Below are 21752 nucleotides of genomic sequence, written 5' to 3' on the forward strand. Positions count from 1 at the left end.
TGTTTATCTAGGTGTAATGATTACATTATTGAAAGCCTTCATAGGTGAACTAAGATGAAATTCTGTAATTTGATTGGGGGATTTTTTCTTTTTAAATATGCTATAGCTCTGCAGTTCTACATGTACTGCAGGTCCAAATCTTTCATTAAAACAGTTTCTTTGACATACTTGAGTTCCACATTATACTAAAAAGCTGAAGTTCCAAACAATAGGCAGCCTAACACTCTAACAGAGCTGTGTGTCCAGCACTAGCCCATGACAATGTCCACTTTTAGTCTAAAAGGCAACAAATTACAGGAAGCAGGAGACTCAAACTCAGTTCCTCCCCTGACCGTGAGTTTAGGTTTACAGATCCCACCTCTCCTTAGCCACCCATGCAGAGCATCTTGCAGAGGAGTATTTTTAGCACTCATGCAGAGAAATGGAAACCTTGGATTGTATTCCCCGCTCTGACATTACAAATGATAGCAGAACTGCACTTGGAGCAGGGACAGAATATCTACATTTTTTCCTGCCACATGAATGCATAGTTTCCCACTGGCTTCCTTACTGATCCAGCAATCCCTGCATTTTGGCCTAATAGACAGAAACCTCCCACACAGAGTTCCCTGTAATCTCCGGCATTCTTGTGCTTTAACCACTCCAGAGATGCCAGACTTGTGTCAATTTATAATAAAAAGACCACTTAATGCGACCTCCTGTGTCCAAACCACACCCAGTGGGAATAGCTGCCACCTGGGAACTGCTCGAAAATGCTACACTGAGCTTTCCTCTGCACTTTGCAAAGTTTTCTGAGGCATGTCCTTGCCAAATGACAATCACAGGCTTTGGAACTCCAGTGGACAAAGCAGCTGCCTCCATCCATATTTTTACACAGATGCACTCTTTAGCTGCAGAGAAAAACACTGTTCCAAATGTAGTTCAGTGCTCCGCATCTCCTCAGACAAGGAGCGGAGCCTGACTAATCTTCTAAAGTATCCAGTACCCCTGGGACACAGAGTGTTTAAAAGGCTTATCTGAAGTTTCAATTCCACTGAGGAAGAATTTGGACAATTTTGCTGTGCTTCCTCTGTAAGCACTGCTGCCTCTGCCCACTCAACAGTGCTCTCCAAGTTGGGAGTTCGTGCATTTTACAAAGTATTTTACAACTTGCCTCTCCTCTCTGCTATCTGCAAGTATCCTGTGGAAAGGTATTGCTCCATGTCCTGCTGGAAGGCTTCTTCAAAGAACTTCTGGCGCTCCTTCAGTTTCATCTGCTGTGTGTGCTCCATGTCCAAAACCTTCTGTGCATGTTCAGCATCGAGTTCAGCTGAGCATAAAATAGACAAATCAAATATTGCAGGTGCATCCCCCCCCACTCTCAGAATTTAAAACCTACAGAATCAGTTCAATAAATTCTGACAGACTGTTACTACAGGCTGTTAACACAGCCTGCAATAAAAGGAGGTCTCTGTGCTTTGCAACTGTATTTTAAACCAGGGTAGGAATACCATATTAGGAAGCATAACCTTTGCATTAAAGTGATGTCAAAACTATTTATCTTGAGGAAAGATGCAAATTTTCTGAGCTGTATAAACAGGAACACCTGAGAGGACTGTCCATCAACAACTGGACTTCAGAATTCTGCCAAAAAACCCTCAGGTAATGATGCTTCTGCAGTCATGAATGCACCTAATGCACACAAAGGCATAAATGTATGCTTTTCAACTACAATTTTACATTTGAATATTGCTGCACATTTCCACCAAAATGCAAGTGGCAAGATAAATAGATGTACTCATATGTACATACATATAAATACCCATACATGATGTGTGCCTGAGAGTCTGGCTTTGCCAGCCTCCAGACAGAACGGAAAAATTCCTTGAAGAATCCTACATGTACGTGCAGGAAAGGAAACATCAGACAGAATTAGGAAATGTTAGACAGAATATCATTAGAGGAATTCCTTCCCCTCTGTTTTGCCCTGGACAGAAGAGAAAAGAATTGTGCTGTTTATTGCAGAATAACATCTTCTAGAATAAAAATATATAGTTGCTATTGATTGAAGTACTGACTACAGCCAGACTGTTAGAATATGCTTCAGAAAAATTGCTTTTTATGAAGAGTATACAACCTGGAACCCTTTTCCCAGAGTCCTCTGTTCACTTTTCTGGTCTCATGGGCACTCTGCTTACAATAAAAAAGGAATTTTCCAGCTGAGCTACTGATGGAAGGGACGGGGGTGGCAAGAAGAGCTGCTGGTCTGTTCGGTTCTGCCCATTAGGGAAAGCTCCAACAAATACCACTGGGTGAAAAATGTCCAAGCTTTCACATGCCAGACAGACACAGCTGGAATATGGCATCCACATGGATAAATGCTGAGGGAGTGTAAGCTTTTCTAGGACAAGCATTATGTCAGTCTTCCAGGAAAAATGTTATGTTAATGATATTCTACAACATGGACATTCATTAAAAGCATTTACTATTATGGATATTATTGCTCAAATGCAGAACATGTTTTATTAAACCAGGCAAAACATCAGAGAGCAGTTAATTCACTCTGTTGCCTGCATCAAGGTCATAGATCATACACAGAAGCAACTGAACTGTGGTAGATGCCAAAAGAAGCCAGGAAACTGGACTGACACACCAGATATTCATTAAAACATCAGTAAATAAGCAGAAATCTCTTTCTTAAAGGAGATTTCAGAAGTAAAACATCAGTGTATAAAAAGGAAAGCATCTTCCCTGAAGGCAATATGTCTTTATTATCAATTACACTGTGGTGTGCAATGACTCCGTGTCCCCTGGAGCAACTCCTTTACTGCAGTCCTGGATGATGAGCAATTATTAATAACATTGTCTATGATGCAGAAATGCTATTCAATTGTAATAATAAAAGCCAGCGGCTCTCACTGACAATAGGAATTTTCTCTCTCTCTCATAATATATTCTGACAGTTTTGCACTCTAGATTGGTAATTCGGGATATTTTTAACCCCAAAACAAAAATGGCATCCAAGTGACATGAGACTGACACAATCTCTTTCTTGACATTGAGCTCTTTGTTCTTAACTTTTGCCTAAAATGTCCTGTAAACTGTTGAAATTGTCACTGGCCAGAACTGAATGGCAATAGGTGCCTGCTGTGCTGGCATGTTCCACAGGAAACTGCAAATACATGAGCTGAAGAACTGTCACAAACTTGTTCTCCAAAGTCAGATGGAGAGTTAACATCTAGAACCTTGCTGCACGATTTCACGCCCTGCCAGGTGTAATAAGAGGTGCTTGGCTCAGCAAAACCAAACTGCTGCATTTGAGGTTTCTGTTTGTTGTCAGAAATGTTAAGGATGGGAGGTGAAGCCAACAGTCAAACATGAAACCAAAAAAAACAGGTGTATTGTCTCTTTCAGAAACAGAGCTACTCAGAATTATATTTTCCCTAAACCAAGTGTAGTTTACAAAACACTGAACAGAGAGACAAACAAAGGAGTTCCAAGAAATACGAAAGTATAATCCATAATGCCATCATAAACTGCTCATATGAATTCTTCCTGGGATGCAAACTGAGACTTGGCACACTTAAAATACTATAGTATTTTTCCTCTCACCCTAAAATTGTACTTTTCAATTAGCAACGGTACCTATTTCTCTATCACACTGCTGCGCACAGAAAAGAAAAAAAAAGACAGACTTTACAGCAAATGCTAATGCACAGTTAGACACAGACATACAGGAGTTGCCACAATAACCCAAATAAAAGATGACTAATTCCCCACCAGCTACAACTTTTAAGAGAACAGACACTAAAAGTAGGCAACTTTTTTTTCTAAAAAATGTGAACACTTGAGTGCTTAGGCACAGCCATCAGGAACAGCCCCACAGCTCACCCTGCTCATCTCAGGGTACAACCCACAGCCTGAGCCCTCTGTCTCATATCTTCAATGTTTGAACCAAACACCAGGAGAATCCAAAGTCCAAAGGAGCAAATGACAATAGCTTGTAACTATACACCTCAAGTGTAGAGGACACCATTTCCCGATTATCACTCCTAGGTTTGGCTGACACTTCTTACAAATTAAAATTCTGCCACAGTACCTGAAGTTTCTATCCAACCAACAAAGTGAACATTTTATACTTAAATCTAAAATATTTTCCAGCTATGCACAATGGATTTCTTAAATTTAAGTTTGAAGAATGACTAAAAAAATTTTTTTTAAAAAATCAGCACCTGAAAACACTGGCTGTTTACATGGCTAGCACATCACTTGCACCCAACATGAAAGATGTCAAGTTGCCCAAATGGATGGTTTTGTGGTGCTTTTACTTCCCTTCAATTAATTTATTATGTAACTTTATTATCTCATGTGAAGTAGACCCATAAATGCATCTGGTCTAAAGAGAGAAAGACACAGAGAACACACAAAAACTCCTCCTCCTCCCTCTACAGTCCATTTGCTTTTTGTAGACTCATCCAGCCAGACCATAAAATGCATGCACACATTCTCTGTGGGTTTTTTGCTTTTGCTACAGATATCAAAGTTTCAAGCAGCCTTTCACTGAACTCACTGCTGGCTTTTGACGTTCCTCCTGTGCTGGGAGAGCTTGAAACGGGACACAGCATGAAGACACGCCGGGTAGAGGATAATCCCTTCCCTTGAACTCCTGGCCATGCTCCCGTTCACACCGCCCAGGGTGCTGTGGCCTTCCCTGCTGCCAGATGTGCTGCAGGCTGGCATCCAGCTCACTGTCCATAGGACCCCCAGGGCTTTTCCACGGAGCTGGGGTCATCTCCAAGCTTGGAGCCAGAGCCCTCCCCATCTTCTCCTCTGGGACAGAGCTATGGCTTCTGGTCCCAGCCCCCAGGTAGGGAATGACCCACAAAACACCACCCTCCCACCCAGCCGGTCATTCGTCCACCTTGCTGCCCATCCATCCAGACTGTAACATCATCACTTGGTTGTGGAAACACCCTGTGAGGCTGTCAAAACCTATCAGTAGGCCAGCTACTCACTGAACAACCAAAATCCTCCGAAAATCAGAACAATAGAATCATAAAAGCAGACAACGGAAGGCAGACAGCCAAGCAGCTTTTCAAGTGCATTATGACTTAGCAACTTATACTGCAAACTGCCTCGTTACAGACCTTTTCAACTAAAAATATCAAAGCAAGACAAGACACCGGGGAGTGCTTCAAAGGATGCAGTTTCTCTCAAAAATGTTTAAATTATTCTTGACATAATTTAGAATACACGTTGATGCTATAAGGGAGGATGTGCAGAGCATTCTTGCACTATAGTTTGCTGACAGGTGGGGAGAGTCTGCTGGCAAAACTCGGGGGAAAAGACAGTAGAATAAATAATCTAGATGCACACAGTCTTTCTTCCACAGAAGAGTGAAAAGAAAACAAACGAAAACTACAAGTCCTAAGTGTTCTTAAACTCTTATTAACAGTCTCTTTAAAATTTGTTTTTACTAAAGATATATTCAAATAATTACAATCTAAAAAATTAAGTCCTGATTCACTAGAATATGAAGACAGGATTTCACACAATGACAGAAAGATCATCTGTGTTTGAAAAAATAAATACTCTTCCAAATGAGATTTACTGACTGCCAACTCTCAAACCCCCACACTTTCATGAAGAAATGGTTTAATTAAGATTATCAAAAGAACCAGCCATTAAAAATGACTGTATGTACTTCTTGATAATGCCTAACCAGGGTTTTCATAGATTACATGAGAATAAAAAAACTCCAAGTCAGCCCACAAACAACCTAGTCAACAAGAAAAGCAGAGGTTTTACCAGCGCAGAGAGATTATTTTTAACATTTCCCAGCAAGCAGTTTCAACAAGTTAGCTTACCTTAAAAATTCTCTTTAAACAAAACAAAAAAATGCTTACTTGAAATCCTTGGAATATAAAGGATAAGCTTAAGTAAATGTCAGAACAGACCACAGAAATAGGTGCCTGTGTAGGCCAGGGTTCCAGTTACTAACATAGCACCTGGAGGAAGAGGCAGCTTCCGACCAATGTGACAGGAAACAGCTTGGGAAAAGGTTTCCACAGAACTCCAAACTTTATCTGGCTACCAGGAAATCATCATAGTTAAGAAATACTAAAAATATGCTCCACCAAAGAGCAAATGTGCAAATTGAGTTCTAAAAATGTAAATACATCCAGGATTTAAAAAATAAAATTAAAATCACATCTGTGATTTAAAAAAGCCAGCCTGAGGGGACTGCTCTGCAAGGTGGCCCACCAGCATTATAATGGATTTTCATTTAAGAACTAGATTTGCTGTGGCTCAGAAACAGCAAAAATGCTTTTTGTCCAGTTAATTTGTCACCAAAATCATCCCAAAACCTGAGTGCATTTGCCTATTTCTCAATCTTTAAAAAAGCTCAAGAGCGGCACATTTTTATGCCTTCAAATGTGGTTAAGCAGGAACGACTTAGAATCGTTTTAATTGGTTTTAACTATAATCAAAATCAGCACGGATATACTGTGCTACAGTAGATGAAGGGTGGGGTTCTTCCACACTTGCTTTATGTCATTCAAAACATGGACATGTTACAGCAAAAGCTTTGGAGGGGGATTCTCTCCTTCAGGCACATGCCTGACTACTCCTGGGGTAACAAATCTGAAATCCACCACCTTCTGTTTTTCTGGTTCAATGTCATTTATGGTCACCGGTGCTCAATGACAATATCTGTCTTTCCAGAAGACAGAATTCAGCAACATGACTTCAGTGGGATGTGAGTATCACAAGCCTTTCTCAGCTTCCACCAAGATAGGCTCTGTTAGCAAGAGGGTCTGCCACCTCCCTGATTTATCCTTTAGTCAGATTCCTAGCCAAGCGAAAGAGAATATAAAGTGACTTGCAAGGGAAGGAGGGAAAGATAACATTAAACTGAACCTCCTTAATGCAGAAAGGAACAAAGAAAAAAAAAAAAAAAAAAAAGAGAGAAGGCAAGCATCTGAGTTCACACACTTATTTCCTGCCTCCCTATAAACCCACCATCCAAACTATGTAAGAACAATAATTCAGTTAGTGAGCTGCAAAATATGTATTTCTACTATAAATAAACCTGACAATGTCACATGAACCTTCAGTACCTTTAAGTTTATTTGTGAAGATGATCTGGCTTTAAAATTTAGCCACACACTGTTGAAAAATCCCACTACTACAGAAATTGTACCTGAAAACAGCTCAAATGATTCAGCACAATTCTACTGTCATGAAGTGCAGTATTTAATGCATATGCTTTCCAATCACTGCTTTTTAGCCTTACCTCAAAAATACTAATTTTCAAATAGAAAAATTAATCAATAGCAAATCTAAACCCAAAGTACTTAAAAAACAAACCACAGCACTGCAATATTCTATTCATGTTTCCAAAGGCCCATGAAACTGCCCCAAGCAAGATTAATAACATCCCATCATCCAAGTACAAATTGATCTATTGAACAATTTAATGGCTATTTTCCATTCCAAAAAGATAACTACTCTAGGTCTGGAATTAGAAGGGTTTCAAAGACAGGCAAGTAGCTTCTGCTACTACAAGAGTAGTGCCAATCCTAACTTTTGCACAGATGTGAGCTGTTTGCCTTCTAGATCAAATTATGTGCATGTGCAGACACATAAATTAATGATGAGATAGTGTTCTGCTGTCACAACACATTGTGCACAGGTTGAAAACACGGGCTCCACGACATGGCAAATTAGTTGGCAGGTATCAGCTTTTACTTGTCCTTAAGAATACCACCCAGCTCCAAACTCTTGCTGCAGTGGAACTACTTCACCCAAACTATAACCACTGCAGACACACAGAACACCACCATAAAGTGCTGAACTAAATCTTGCCTTCAAAAGTGAAGGCAAAACAATTTTTGCCTTCTTTCCTAATAACAAAAACAAAGTAAGGGTTTCACTCTATAAACTGCTTTCAGAATAAACAGTTTTCTGACTGAATATGCAATTTCTACCTCTCTCTTCAGAGGGAGGGGAAGAGTAGATACTCTTCAACAGTCCTAGAGGCCTTCACAGCCAAAAGAATGAGCTGCAGATCTGTAGTCTCAATACAGTTCAGTCTAACTTCCCTTACTTTAGACTGACAGTGAAATATTTTAGACATGAAGAGGGATTTTGGTATTTTGGAAGACATATTTTAATGTAAGTCTTAGGTTAACATGACTAGTGACTGCTAAATCAGAACAGGGGAAAAAAAAGGAAAAAAAACCTACCTTTTACAAAACAATCACATAAATAGTTGAAAGAGAATTTGATTTTTTCACATGCTTGGTAAAGTGTTCCGTGTTATTACGTAGACTGTATCTGGTAATAGATCATAGAAACATATCATAGAGTGAATTCTAGATAAAATGATTGAACTGGAAGGGACCTCAGACATCATCTAGCTCCAACCCTCTGCCATGACCTTCCACTAGATGAGCTCCATCCAACCTGGCCTTGAACACTTCCAAGGAACTGGCATTTGCAACTTCCTTGGGCAACCTGTTCCAGTGACTCAGCACCCTTGCAGTGAAGAATTTTGCCCTAGTATTAAGCCTAAACCTACTCTCTTTCAGTATGAGTCCATTGCTCCCTGCCCTGTCACTACATGCTCTCAATAAGAAGTTACTCCTTATCTTTCTCACCTCATCCTTCCTGTAGTCTCTCTCCAGGTACTGGAAGGCCACAGTTAGGTCACCCCAAAAGCCTTCTCTTTTCCAGGCTGAACAATCCCAATTCTATGTCTTTCCTAGTAAGGGAGTTGCTCCATTCCTCTAATCTTGGTGGCCTCCTCTGGACTTGCAATTTCTTTCCTTCTTTCTATTTTAAGTTAATTAACAGGTGAGAATCTGTACAAATTAAGTATTCACATAGTCAGAACTGTAGGACCACCAGTGAAATAACACTCTCACAGGTAGAAGAAGCCTTATTTGTTTATACCAAAAATATTCATACGTAGAAATATTTTAAAAAGACCATAAGACAATCATTATATTAGTAGCACACACAACATGCTTGAAATATTTATTTTTTCTTGACAACTCAGTCTATTTCCTATTCAATTTCTGTCAAAACAATTTCTCCAATGCAAGCAAAAAAAATTTGCTATTCATTCATACAATTAATGCTGAGCTTATTTCTTAGAAAAAGAACCATTAGATTACAAATCTAGCCCAGTTCAACACTGTTTGGTTAACATCCCAAATGAATCACGCTACAGATTTTCTTTAGAAATCCTAGTGATGAGCAAACACTTTTGTTTGATATCATTAGTAAAACAATATCTGAAAGAGCACTCCCTCTAACAAACCCACATCCATGAGCATCCAAACACGAGGGGACTGATTTGCTAACAGACAGCTATTAGAGATGTGGTACCAGCTGAGGAATTTTAAATTACATGCAGCCCTCCATATTCATTGCACACGGAGTACGAGTTATGACAGACCAGATTATTTTAAAAATCTGTATTTATTCTCAAATGCAAAGCAAAGATGCCATCCTTCTTTTTATAAAAGGAACATGTACCAGTGCTGTTTGCTAGTAAAGCCAATTTTCAACATTAGCATTAAATGGCATACATTTTATAACACTGTAAGACAGATCTCTTCAAGCTATATTATAGACATAGTATATATATAGTCTCTTAATATATACATATTAATATAATATATATAGTCTCTTATAGAAGTATATTTCAATTAATGGGTTGCTTCTAAATTCAGCCAATTAGACAGTAACAATTATATAGGCATAATAAAAGGAAGACAAAACAAAAATTGTACTACATCTCAAACAGAACAATCTGTCTGCACATAAAGCCATATTTTCAGAATATATGACTATATTTTCACAGTTAAAATGCCTCATTTTCTGCTATGGAAAGGCATTATATAGCAAAAAACAGGGCATCTGATGTTAAGTGCAGAAATATACACAGTGTGCTTTTTCCACTGAACATTTTTATCTTTAAAATTAAAATGTGAAAAACAGTTTAGTTAGCACATGGGCTGTGATTCAGAGGTAAGGCAATATTCAGTATGTCAGTTCTAAGGAAAGGACACCGAGTTTTAAATTTTTAATGAAACCTTTTAAGCTTTCTCTCATCCATCTAGTTTTCATATGCTCACAGCCATTCCACTTGCTTCTTCATTTTTTACAGAATATTAAATGGTCTATAGCTCAGAAATAACAGACCATAACAAAAAAAGCAGCCCTGACATAATTTCCAGCTTGCAAAGTATTGGCTGTCATTAAATAGGTCAATTTAAAGAAAAAAATTCTTTTGATAAACTTGAAATATATTTGAGATAAATCTTTTGAAGGGGAAAAAAAAAAGTCTTGAAAGATGATCTGCTCCCACTGGGCTTGCTGACTTATTTCTGCGTCATCTTCCAACCTGTTCAAACTTGCAACATTGAAGGTAGACTAAAGGTCATCTTTACCTACAGTGTCAAAGCACTTCCATATTTTTACTGCTAATTCAGAACAGTTTCTGCAACTCTGACATGTCTATTTGCTTTCTAAAAGATTTAAGGACAAACCTTGAGGAGCAAACCATACACTATGGGCACATGGTAAGAAAACCAAAACCCTTCCTTCTTCACAGTCCGTAAACTACAACAGGAAAGTGTGTGGCTGGGTTCACTTTCTTCTTTTGTTCAACCCTGAGGAATGTCTCACGCTCCCAGGATTTCATGTGGTAGCCAACATTTTCTACTAATAAGAAGGGAAGCTACCAGGACTTAACATAGCAGTAGTTTTCAAATTTTTCCTCTGACATGCAAGTTTTACACTGCTTTGCCTTTAAAGACAACCAGACTAAACGAGTGCATCAATGCTGGCAAAATCAAGGCAGACCACCACTCAACCAAACAATAAACCTGATTTTTTGGTACTAGATCTAACTGGCACTGCAACACCAAAGAAGCACTGGTGGCTGGGAACAGAAACAATTCTTCTTGACCAAACAGTTCCAAAAAAAAGCCCTTCTGGAGGTATGTGTTTGTTTGACTATTTTTATGGAGGATCAGCCATCATCTGTCTGCCTGAAGCTGGCACAGAACTGACATCAGGTGTAAAACCAACAGCCACCACATTGTCAGGTCCAGCTAAAGCTGCAACAGCAACCATGTTCACTCAAAACTATTTTTGCTGTTTAGTCATTAATTCATCAATGGCAGCACTAGGCACAAATTAATAGTGTAGTTTTTTAACTTGTGCTTATTCTGGTTTAGCTTGCAATAACAGATACATTGATTATAAAATGTGATATTCAAATCAAGTTGATTTAAACAACGTCACTAATATTTCAAGTACTGGAGTAGGCTGGTTAAAAGGCAGTATGAAAACTAGCAGGTCTTTTCTCATGTGTGCCATATCTAAGATCTTAACATCATTAGGTTAATAGATTATTTTAAATAATTTAATACATAGAAATTAACAGTCAAATGGAAATAATTTGTGTAATTTATTAGCATTAAATACATCTAGACAAGTTCTACTGGTTAACATAACTAACCAGGTCACCGGTACCCTCAAAGAATGAGTACAATTAATAGCTAAGACTTGTGTCTTATCTGATGTTCAGTTTTACACCTGCTTTTAATTGGGAGGAGTTGTTACCACTAAAGCAGGACAAAAATTCCTAGGTCTCTCAGTTGTTTAAGCCAACACCTCAATGAATATATGTAGCAAAAGAGACACCTGTGCAGCAAGGGAGAGGGTAGAGCAGATGAATGATATCACTGATGCTTCAGTGGAACATTACACATGAGAAATATGAAAGAAAAGGAGATACAAAGGAATAGAAATGAGGATGGGGCAGAGGGAGAAGGGAAGGGCAACTAACAGACTGCCCAAAAGAGATAACAAATGAGATATGACCCTTCGTCCTGGACTTCTCCAGCCTGGTAGAGGTTAAACAAGTTGCGGGGAAAAAAACAATACTACCTGGGAGGAAGAAATTTAAAACAGAGGCAGAGAAGGCTCTGCCTTATTGAAACCAAACACCACAAACAAAAAGCCAGTACAAGAAAATTGGCCCTACTGAAGCTACTCTGACAGACAAAATCCCAAGAGACTGCAAGGAACAATTGCGTTTGAGTGAGGAAGCACATCCTGCTTTGTGGCCATCAGCGACTAAACCCTATGCCTACAGTGAAAATGACCTGACAGATGACACCCAGGATACAGTATCTTATTTGAGCAAACAAAGAAAATCCACCTGAAGGATGCACAGACATCAAAGTGACAGTGAGGAGTGAATAAAAAGCAGAAAATCAGGAAGCTGATAAAAGCATTTACAAGGGGGAAGGGAAAAAAGAAGGGGGCTGACTGAAGAGGGAAGTCAGTGCAATTAGGACTGTGAAACCTGTAAAATACACTTCCTAGGAGATGATTCTTTTCAACACACACAGCTGTATGAAATCTCTCTCTCAGCTTTTCCTTCCCCCACCTTCTTTTTTCCCCAGCACAACAATACCACACAAGTCTTCAACATCTCCTGCCACACCTTGGGACAGCAAGCACTGACTTATGCCTGTGCTGAAATCCAGTATAAAATGAGGAATTAATTTCCACGACATCTGCATCAATCAATTTGTAAGCACCTTAAAAACATTCACCTTTAGCCCAGCTAAAAATACAAAACACTTAATTTATATTTTCCTTAACTCCTGAATATGTATAAGACCTTGCTAACTTGATTTTTTATTTTGTTCTTCAGAGTAATTTAGCACTAATTAGTCACAAGTACTTTGAACGTCACAAAATGCATTTCCTCCACAGGGCAAACACGCAGATGAAGTCTGAAAAAGTTAAATTTCCTAACTCTCACTCCCTTTCTCTAAACAGCAGCTCTCCACTAGGTATCATTCTCTATAGCAACAAAAAACACACGTTATATCTCTAAAACAGATTATAGCCACCCATACCTGGACCAATTCAAGGAGCCTCTACTGCACAGTGATTCTAAAACCAGAAGTGGAAATGCTAACTTTTGAAGCATTAGGATAAATTATAACCAGAAGTGTACTGATCCTACTCAGTGTCCAATTTTTCCTCCTTCACATCTAAACTTGAATAATGTGCTGCTTGAAATCTGAACATCAACTAATTTTAGAGGGGGGTACCATCAAAACACAATATGACCTTTATTAAATATGAATTATTTGTTCATAACACATTTGGCATGACAGTGGGAAAACACTGCCTTCGGGCCACCATTATATCTGCCCTGTTTCCTTTTCTTTCTTCCTGTCATCCTACATCTGCTTTGTCAGCCCCAACAGTGTCCAACTTCCATGGAAAAAGAGATTTGCTGCCTCCTTTTAGAGCAACCAAAAGTATTTTTATTCGTTACTAACACAGAAATAAAATTACGAATTTCAAGACTAAGCTTTCAACTGCTTTAGGCAGACTATTTCTCATCTCTTCACTGCTGCTGCAGATTACAACAGATGACACCACATTTGATTTCACTGGCTTTATGCAGGGAAAATTTTGTTTACAGTCATGAAGACCAAAATTTATTTTTTAAGTAAATGGTAAAGTTTAATGGAAGTGGTTTACAAACAATATCAGAGGGTCTAAACATTTGATGCTAAGAGACTTCTGAGTGCCTTTTAAAACACAAATGAGATGGGCAAAGTGGGATAAGTGAAGAGAATTTAAAGAAAAAACTCCTCACAAGACTAACACCAAAACCATCTAATCTGTCCTGGGGCTTGGGTAACAACAAAACCAGTGGAACATGACAAACAAAGACTGTGAGGTCTTCCAAGACCAGCGACAAACACACCAGGGACAGCATCTGGCAAATCACCTCAATATCAGTTCCTAAACACACCTGAAATTGTAAACAAAGCTTGAGATGGGGGCAGGAATGAGCCAAGAATATTCCTGTTCTGTTGGAACACATTTTCTCTCTAGGATGGAATGAATGCTGTACCAAGGTGTTCAGCAAGCACTGAACTTCAGCCTATTGTTATTCTCTTATAAACTATTAAATCTGTTTCTAACAGTGACTATCCAAGGCTAATGAGAACTGAAGCATGCATAAGGAATCAAAATAACATCATTATTATAATTTCATGCTCTATAAAACTTTAGACATTTGGTTTAAAAGTCTCCTATTTTGAAACATCCTTGCTGATATTATTAATTCTAAATTATTTTCCATCTATGCCCTATCTACTAAACAAGTTCCCTTGACAATACATGTGTTTCTATATACATCAAACAGTGGCTGCATCAGAGACAGATCTAACCATAACAAGCCTAAAATCTTGGTCAAGAAGGAAGGAAATAAAACACTTGACAATTCATCAATACTGTATTTTTGAAGTAAGACTGGTAAATACAGAATCATAGAATTGTTAAGGTTGGAAAAGACCTCCAAGATCCTCAAGTCCAATCATCAACCCAGCACCACCACCATGCTCACCACTAAACCAAAATCTTGATCAAGTGGCATATCCATGTTTTTGAGTGCTTCCAGTGATGCATTCACAAATATGGGAAAGATGACTCAACCACTTCCCTGGGAAGTCTGTTCCAGTGCTTGACAACCCTTTCCACAGAGCAACTTTTCCTAACATCCAGTTTAAACCTCCCTGGTCCAACTCGAGGCCACTTCCTTTTCTCCTGTCACTTGTTACCTGGCGGTAGAAACTGACTCCCACCTCATCACAACCTCCTTTCAGGCAATTGTAGTGAGCAATAAGGTCCCCCCAAACTTCCTCTTCTCCAGGCTAAATACAAATGCATTGTACCCAACATATTACAAATAATTTCATATATGAACATATGAAGTATTAAAGGGCAAGAGAAAATTGCATTTTAATGAAGAAGTTTCCAAGGTAGCAGTTTCCATTCACTATTCAAAATGGGTCAGACATTGCATACTTCCATACTGCTATTATAATCAATTTTTAAAAGTGAAAACAGTAATCACATCAGCAGCTATTAAGGTCTGATGGCCTGCTTTTTCTAAGACCTGTCTAATGCTTTCTAAATAGCAAACTGAATGAGGATACTCAGCCTTGGGGAAAAAAAAATAATAAAAAGACTGGAAGAGATTTCATTCTATAAGCATGTATATAGAAAATAAAACAAGAAATGTTATTCTTAAACCCACAAGTTAAAATGAGGAACATAAATTCACAGTAAGGCAGCCTATAATAATATACGTCATATCTGATGGCCTTCTATTTGGAAAGACCCCATTTCAAAGTATCATTCACATTCCACATTAACTTCTGTTTTAAATAGTCTTTAAAAGTTCTAAACAGTCGACCATATTTAACCCTTCACTTTTTTTAACCTATAGGAACAGACCTGACAGACTTGAGAGCAAGGCAGCAGCCAACTAGTTAAATCAGCAGTACTGGAAGTATAATGTGCACCCACTGAGTCACCAAGGTTATATAAACTGACACAGCAAATTAATGCCACTTCTTCCCTGCCTCCCAAAATACAAACCACTCAGCTACTCAGCCATTGCAAATGAGATCTGTGTTTCAGTGCTAGGAGAACAACTGTCAGAGCCCAGGAACTGAGCTACCTGCTCATTCAAGAAGAGATCTGGAGGTCAGATCCAAGGTGTGTCGAGCACCGGGAAGTGCCATTGGCACCTGCACTGCCCCTCCTTCACCCATCTGAGGATGACTGCAGAAGTCAAGATTTTGCTCCAGGATATTTGTGGAGTGATGAAAGTTCTGTAGGAAATCAGTTCTCAGGTGCTTCACAGACTGGATTGCACCTACCCAAGTGGTAACAGGGTGAAAGAACAATATGAAGTAGCTCAATTACAAAATATGGAAGAGCTATGATTAGAAGTACTCTGAAAAATACTTCTCTAGGTACGCACACATTTTAACTGGCAGAATTTAAGTGTCTGTATAAACCTGGAACCTCCTGAAGTGTAAGACTCTTAAGAAAAACAAAATATTTGCCCAATATAGCCTTAAAAAAGTCATAGCACAAAGAATTCTTAAAATAGAAGCTTGCAAAGCGCATTATATTGTCAAAGCAAATCTGTCTCCATCCTGCCAGAGATGCTGGCGCAGTGATCCGCATGTAACTCCACCTATCTTTTAAGGCAAAAACTGTCCTAGTACCACTGCTTGTGGGCTTTAATGCAAAGTTCTGGCAATCATCCAGGACTCCAGAAGGAAGGGAATGCAGCTTTTCAAATCTTCTTTTTAGGTTGTGACATAAGAGATCACACTGATGGCCACTAATACTCCATTTACAAATGCAGAGGGAAGTCAGCAACTTCCATTTAAAGAAAAAAGGAAGGTACTTATAAAAAAAATGCTACATTGTACAGAAATGTCATGATTACACAAATTATCTAACACTTTCCACAGAGCTCAGTAAAATATAAACCAGAAAATATTATGTGCTATATGGAATTGAAAAACAAGGGTGAACCAATGCATTTTTGTCCATGGCAAACAGGCAATCCTAACAGTGATGTTTTTAAACTGAAGTTTTAAAAGAAATGAAGATGAGCCCAAACATTTTAATAAAATTTTATCCCATCCCCTATGCTTAGAACATGGTAAGATATGCAGGTTCATCACTGAAACGACCAAACTAAGCTTGAGATCAGCTCACTTTTAACATTAGTAAGTGGTATTTGGAGCTTTTATCTTCTGTGCAGAAATCCAAATTGTTTTGTTGCTTGAGATGTGTTTAAGTCTTCAGGCAATGACAAAATGAAAAACCTTCCCCACATTTTTCTCAGACTTGCCCTCTTAAGCAAAGTTAATGGTTCCTTACAATTTTTTTGCTTTATACAGAACTCTTTACAGAAGCCTTTGCCAGCAAGACAGATGCCATATTGCCTTCTACATCAAAATAGCAACTAAGAATGATAAGTGAGGATATCACTGGAACATGGATCCAATTAGCAGAATATGGCAAAATTGACATTTATATAACAAAGTTTCAGGTTAGTCATCTATGACTAAATTTATACCACAGAGCTATTAATTCTCACCCTCTGTAGACAGAAGAGCAGCAGATTACAAGAATCAAAAAACCAACAGGTTTTTTTGCCCAACAGATGACAGTAGAATCACTGAATGTTTGGGGTTGGAAGGGACCTCTGGAGATCCTCTGATCCAACCCTTTGCCAAGGCGAGGTCACCTAGAACAGGTGACACAGGAACACATCCAAGTGGTTCTGGAATGTCTCCAGAGAGGGAGACTCCACAACCTCCTTGGGCAGCCTGTTCCAGTGCTCTGCCACCCTCAGTGTAAAGAAGTTCTTCCTCATGCTGAGCTGGAACTTCTCATGTTTCAGTTTATGGCCATTGCTCCTCATCATGTCACGGGGCACCACTGAAAAGAGTCAGGCACCATCCTCTTGGAACCTACCTTTGAGATATTTACATGCATTAATAACATCCCTTCTTAGTCTTCTCCAGACTAAACAGGCCCAGCTCCCACAGTCTCTCCTCACAGGAGAGATGCTCCAGACCTCTTATTATCCTTGTGACCACCCACTGGACTCTCTCCAGGAGCTGCTTGTCTTTCTTGTACTGAGGAGCCCAGACCGCACATGGCACTCCAGATGTGTTGTTCAAAACTCTTGTGTTCCTCCTCCCCAGAAACTGACGATTATGGTAGGGCAGAAAACAACTGATGCCAGACAAAATAAAAAATTGAGCAGTATCACAACATAGGCAGACAGTATTTTCATGCTTATTGGATTTAAAAAAGGCTCTTTGCTAAATTAATACTTGAACCATTTACACAATTAACAATTAGCTGGAGGCATACGAATTACTACAAAAGAACCTCCCCAGCTCCCCCCAGTCCAACACACCCTGACTTTTCAGGAATTTTTCTTTTTCCTGATGCTAACTCCTTCTATATGTTTACATCTAGAAGTCCCCATGTCCCCTGTTCTGTCAAGCAAGCCAAGCTCTCTCTAGCATCTTGTGAAGTAAGCTCTCTTCTTAAAACTCAGTTGTTTCTCTAACACATCATTTGCAGCTGTCCACTGAAAATCTCATGATTGATCCATACCTGGATGTTATTTACCTTGTCCACAGTTGAATTAATCCTAATATACTCACAGCTGAATTAATCCTAATAGTTCATTTCTCTAAGAGACTTCGAACTGAGATTGTTTGCCTCTTAAATCATTCTCACTCAATAACCTGTTACTTGCCAAACTTTTTGGTTTGCTATTTATTATTTTTGTCTGCGCTTCATAAAACCTTTTCTGTTTTCTTTTCTGTTCTAGAATTAGTCCACAGCTCCTTCACATACCAAATTAGCTTTCACTCCATGAATTTTATTAGACTAAATAGTCACTAATATGCAGGAGAAAACTTCATTGGTACAAAAGCACCCTGAACTCTACACAGGCACAAAGCATGAGAAAGAGACAGAAGTACACCTCTGCCAGACTTCCTCCCACCCTGCAACTAGTGGACATTTTCATACCCATCATGGCTTCCCAAATGTGCTGAAAATCAAGGACTTGGCTTTCTATTCTGTTAGTTTTCCTACAGCTTTGCATGAGAAACACACTCTTACTGTAGTAAGAACCAGATTCTGAATGACTGGCAGCACAACCCTCTAAATATGTACCAAGAAGCAAAAAGGGAAAAAATACTTATGTCATCCAAATCCATAATGTGGATAGACTTCTTCTAGTCACAGTTTTGTGGAGACAGAAGCTGAAGCTGCAGGTCCCTCCTGACAACCCTGCTCTCCATCAAGAGACAGAAACTACCCTGCACCTGAGAGTAACCACATGGACAATGGTGCTCTTTAAAATAAAGGTAAATCTTTAAAATAAAGGCTTAGGACATTGTGTCAGCAAAACTGCAATTCCCACATCACCGGTGACCTGCAAACCCTGAGCCTATCAAGTACCACCAGTTTAATCTCCTACCCTTGTGAACGCACACGGTAACTGAAAATAAATTGTGTGGTGTTCAGTGTGTCTTCTCCACGAGGTGTGGGCTTCCAGTTTAATGTTCTATAACCAGAGAGAATAAATCTATAAGGATTTAAGATTATGATCAAGGGAAAATCCTCCTGAGCCAATGGAAATGCTGGTGTGCAAGGTCTGGAGTGATTACATAATCACCTAATTAAGATAGAAACTTATTCCTGTAAATGGCACCATTCTGAATTTTAAAATGAGACACAGCCAACTACATTTTGATCAAGTCTCATTTATGCAACATCAAAATAGCACTAGCTGCCTTCTACATAAAAGGAAAAAAAATGGGCTGAGTGACATCTCCACAAGATTTATTTCACCCTAATCCACAGAGTAACCCAAGTGATTAAAAATGAGACAATGTGTAAGCCAAAACTGCCTCTTAACTTCTTTCGGCCTTAACTCACACACACTATTAGAAATATGCAATCTAGACATATTATGTACATATAAAAATATGTTGATGATTTTTAAAAATAGCTCACTTTTAAAATATCTATTTTTATTACACAATATTTCACCCGCAAAAACAGATACATCCCGACAAAGGGCGCTGCATAAGCTACAGTACCAAAGACTTATGCTTGTACAGTTTCAGGTCCACTGCCTTGATACAATTTCACATGACATACCTAACACTCAAATAAAACAGACAGAATAGTTTACCAAAATATCCACATTTTTGTTCCATTTACTGAAAGGAGCAGAGAAGCATTCAGAATTCCTATATGCTCACATGCACACTTCAGCCATCCACACACATCATTAGAACCTGAGCAGAACAAGTAGTTTAATAACGCACTGCTGGGAAAGGCGGGGCTCAGATTTATGTAAGAACATGCTATAAAGAAGGAATAAATTATTTCTACTGCAGCTTTTAAAACAATTCTGCTATTTTTGAACACTGTAAGAACCAGAATAGTATCATATTTAGAGTACCACTACAGAAAGAAACGGCGTCAAGTAGAGAAACATAAAAAGTGTATAATCTATTGCTGTGCATTTATTTAGCTACAAATCGAACTGATGAAATGTCTGCACTTACAGTTACATTTCTAACCTAAAATAGAAGCAGCACGCCAAAATAAAGAATACTGTAATTATAAAACTGTTCAAATATTCATTTGCACCACGATAAAGTCAGAGGCAGAGAGAGCCTATAGCATTTGGTCTTTCAGCACCCCAAAAAGTACTACAGCTGGTCTTGTTAGAGATATTAAAAGTAGGTATATCAGTATTTTTTAACTTGTCATTAATAGTAGCCTACACAGGTGGTGAGCAAAGAGATTAACAAAAAATACGTTTTGCATTATTTTTTGTTCTGTCACAAAACTAGAGATGAAAATGTGAATAAAAAAATTAGAATAATCCTGGTTACCACAGAGGTGTTAACCTTTCCAATATTAATGTTCATACTAAGGCTTCTACTTTCTGCTACCTCTTCCCAGAAGTACTTGGAGTAATATTGCTAAGACTTACATTTCAAACTCTTCTCTAATTTCATATTCTAGTCCTTATATAATTCCAAGGTTGGCCCCCACCCCACACAAAGCAGCTGTTCTACTGTCCAAGATATGATGGTAAATAAGGAAAAAAGAAATACTTGCAGCTGTGCCCTTCTTTACCCATACATCCACTGCAATTTCAGGAAACAAGAACAAGTAAAGAGGGACTTCTGCCAATATGTACAAAGTAGTTAAGAATACAAAATGGATTATAACAGTAGTGTACATATATTGCTTGCAACCCCACACAATTTTAAGAGCACAGTGGTCACACCACATTTAGCAGAACAGAAGGTAAATTTTGCCATCTTTAAGTAAACAATTAACTGATCTGAGTTGACTTATGGAAAACAAGTATTTTTACATAATAAGTGTTTCTAAACAACACAAATGTAAAGATTTCTCCCATATCAGATGAATTGCTTAAAACAAAATATTCATTGTGACATAATTATTTAACAGAAATATCAACTTTAGAGCTCAAAATTACAACTCATTGGTAGAGCCTTGATAAAGTCATGCTCCAACAGGTTATTAAAATAGCAAATAGTTCCATTTACCCTTTTCTTTTGGTCCTGGACAGCCACTGAAAAAAAAAATCCACGTGAATGGTAACAGAGAAAAAAACTCTTCCAGTGGTTATGTAAAAGAATATAAAAATAAACAGAGTAGAAATCTGCATTTTATTTCATTTTATCAATTAGCACACAGTTCTCAACACCATTACTTACAAATTAACAGCTTAAAATGTTATTGGTGCATGATTAAAAACATTGCTTCATATGATAAAGGGGGCTTATATGGATGTAAATAGCATTAACTGCTTCATTAAAAATATACCTTTAAAATTTACTTATAGTTTTATTTATCTAAAGGAAATCAGCATGACTATCTATGCTAACCTTCACTGCTCTATTTTTTTATTCTTGCTTTTATCTTCAGATAATAATTCTGTCTCCTCTCATCCTCTGGTGTCACCCCACCCTTAGACACGCCTGCTTGAATTTTAGCTAACAAGATATCTGTGCATTTGAATTATTTTACTAATTCTGATTAATATTACCTTGACAATAATGCAAAATGACAGACAAAAGCAAAGCAATGAACAAAAGCCCTGAAAAAACAGACATTAAGTCACCATTTCTTTCAAATTTGCTAAACCAAGTTGATAATTAACCTGTCATTTACAGCACACCCTTTGCAAATCAGGCAATGGTGGTAACTGAGGAAATTAATTAAGCTGACTTCAATTTTATTTTGCATTTTACATTAGCTTA

The 21752-nt window shown here is 38.3% G+C and overlaps 1 protein-coding gene across 4 annotated transcripts in view; it reads right to left on the reverse strand.

Moving 5' to 3' along the window:
* Positions 1 to 21752, reverse strand: part of DTNBP1 (dystrobrevin binding protein 1) — a 64450-nt gene that overhangs the window by 4435 nt on the left and 38263 nt on the right. For all 4 annotated transcript variants that reach the window (XM_062498816.1, XM_062498842.1, XM_062498833.1 and 1 more), the window contains one exon: positions 1154 to 1309. In XM_062498816.1, coding sequence (XP_062354800.1) covers positions 1154 to 1309 — 156 coding nt within the window. The remainder of the gene's footprint in view (positions 1 to 1153; positions 1310 to 21752) is intronic.

Source organism: Cinclus cinclus, chromosome 1 (assembly GCF_963662255.1).
Source record: "Cinclus cinclus chromosome 1, bCinCin1.1, whole genome shotgun sequence".
Lineage (NCBI taxonomy): Eukaryota > Metazoa > Chordata > Aves > Passeriformes > Cinclidae > Cinclus > Cinclus cinclus.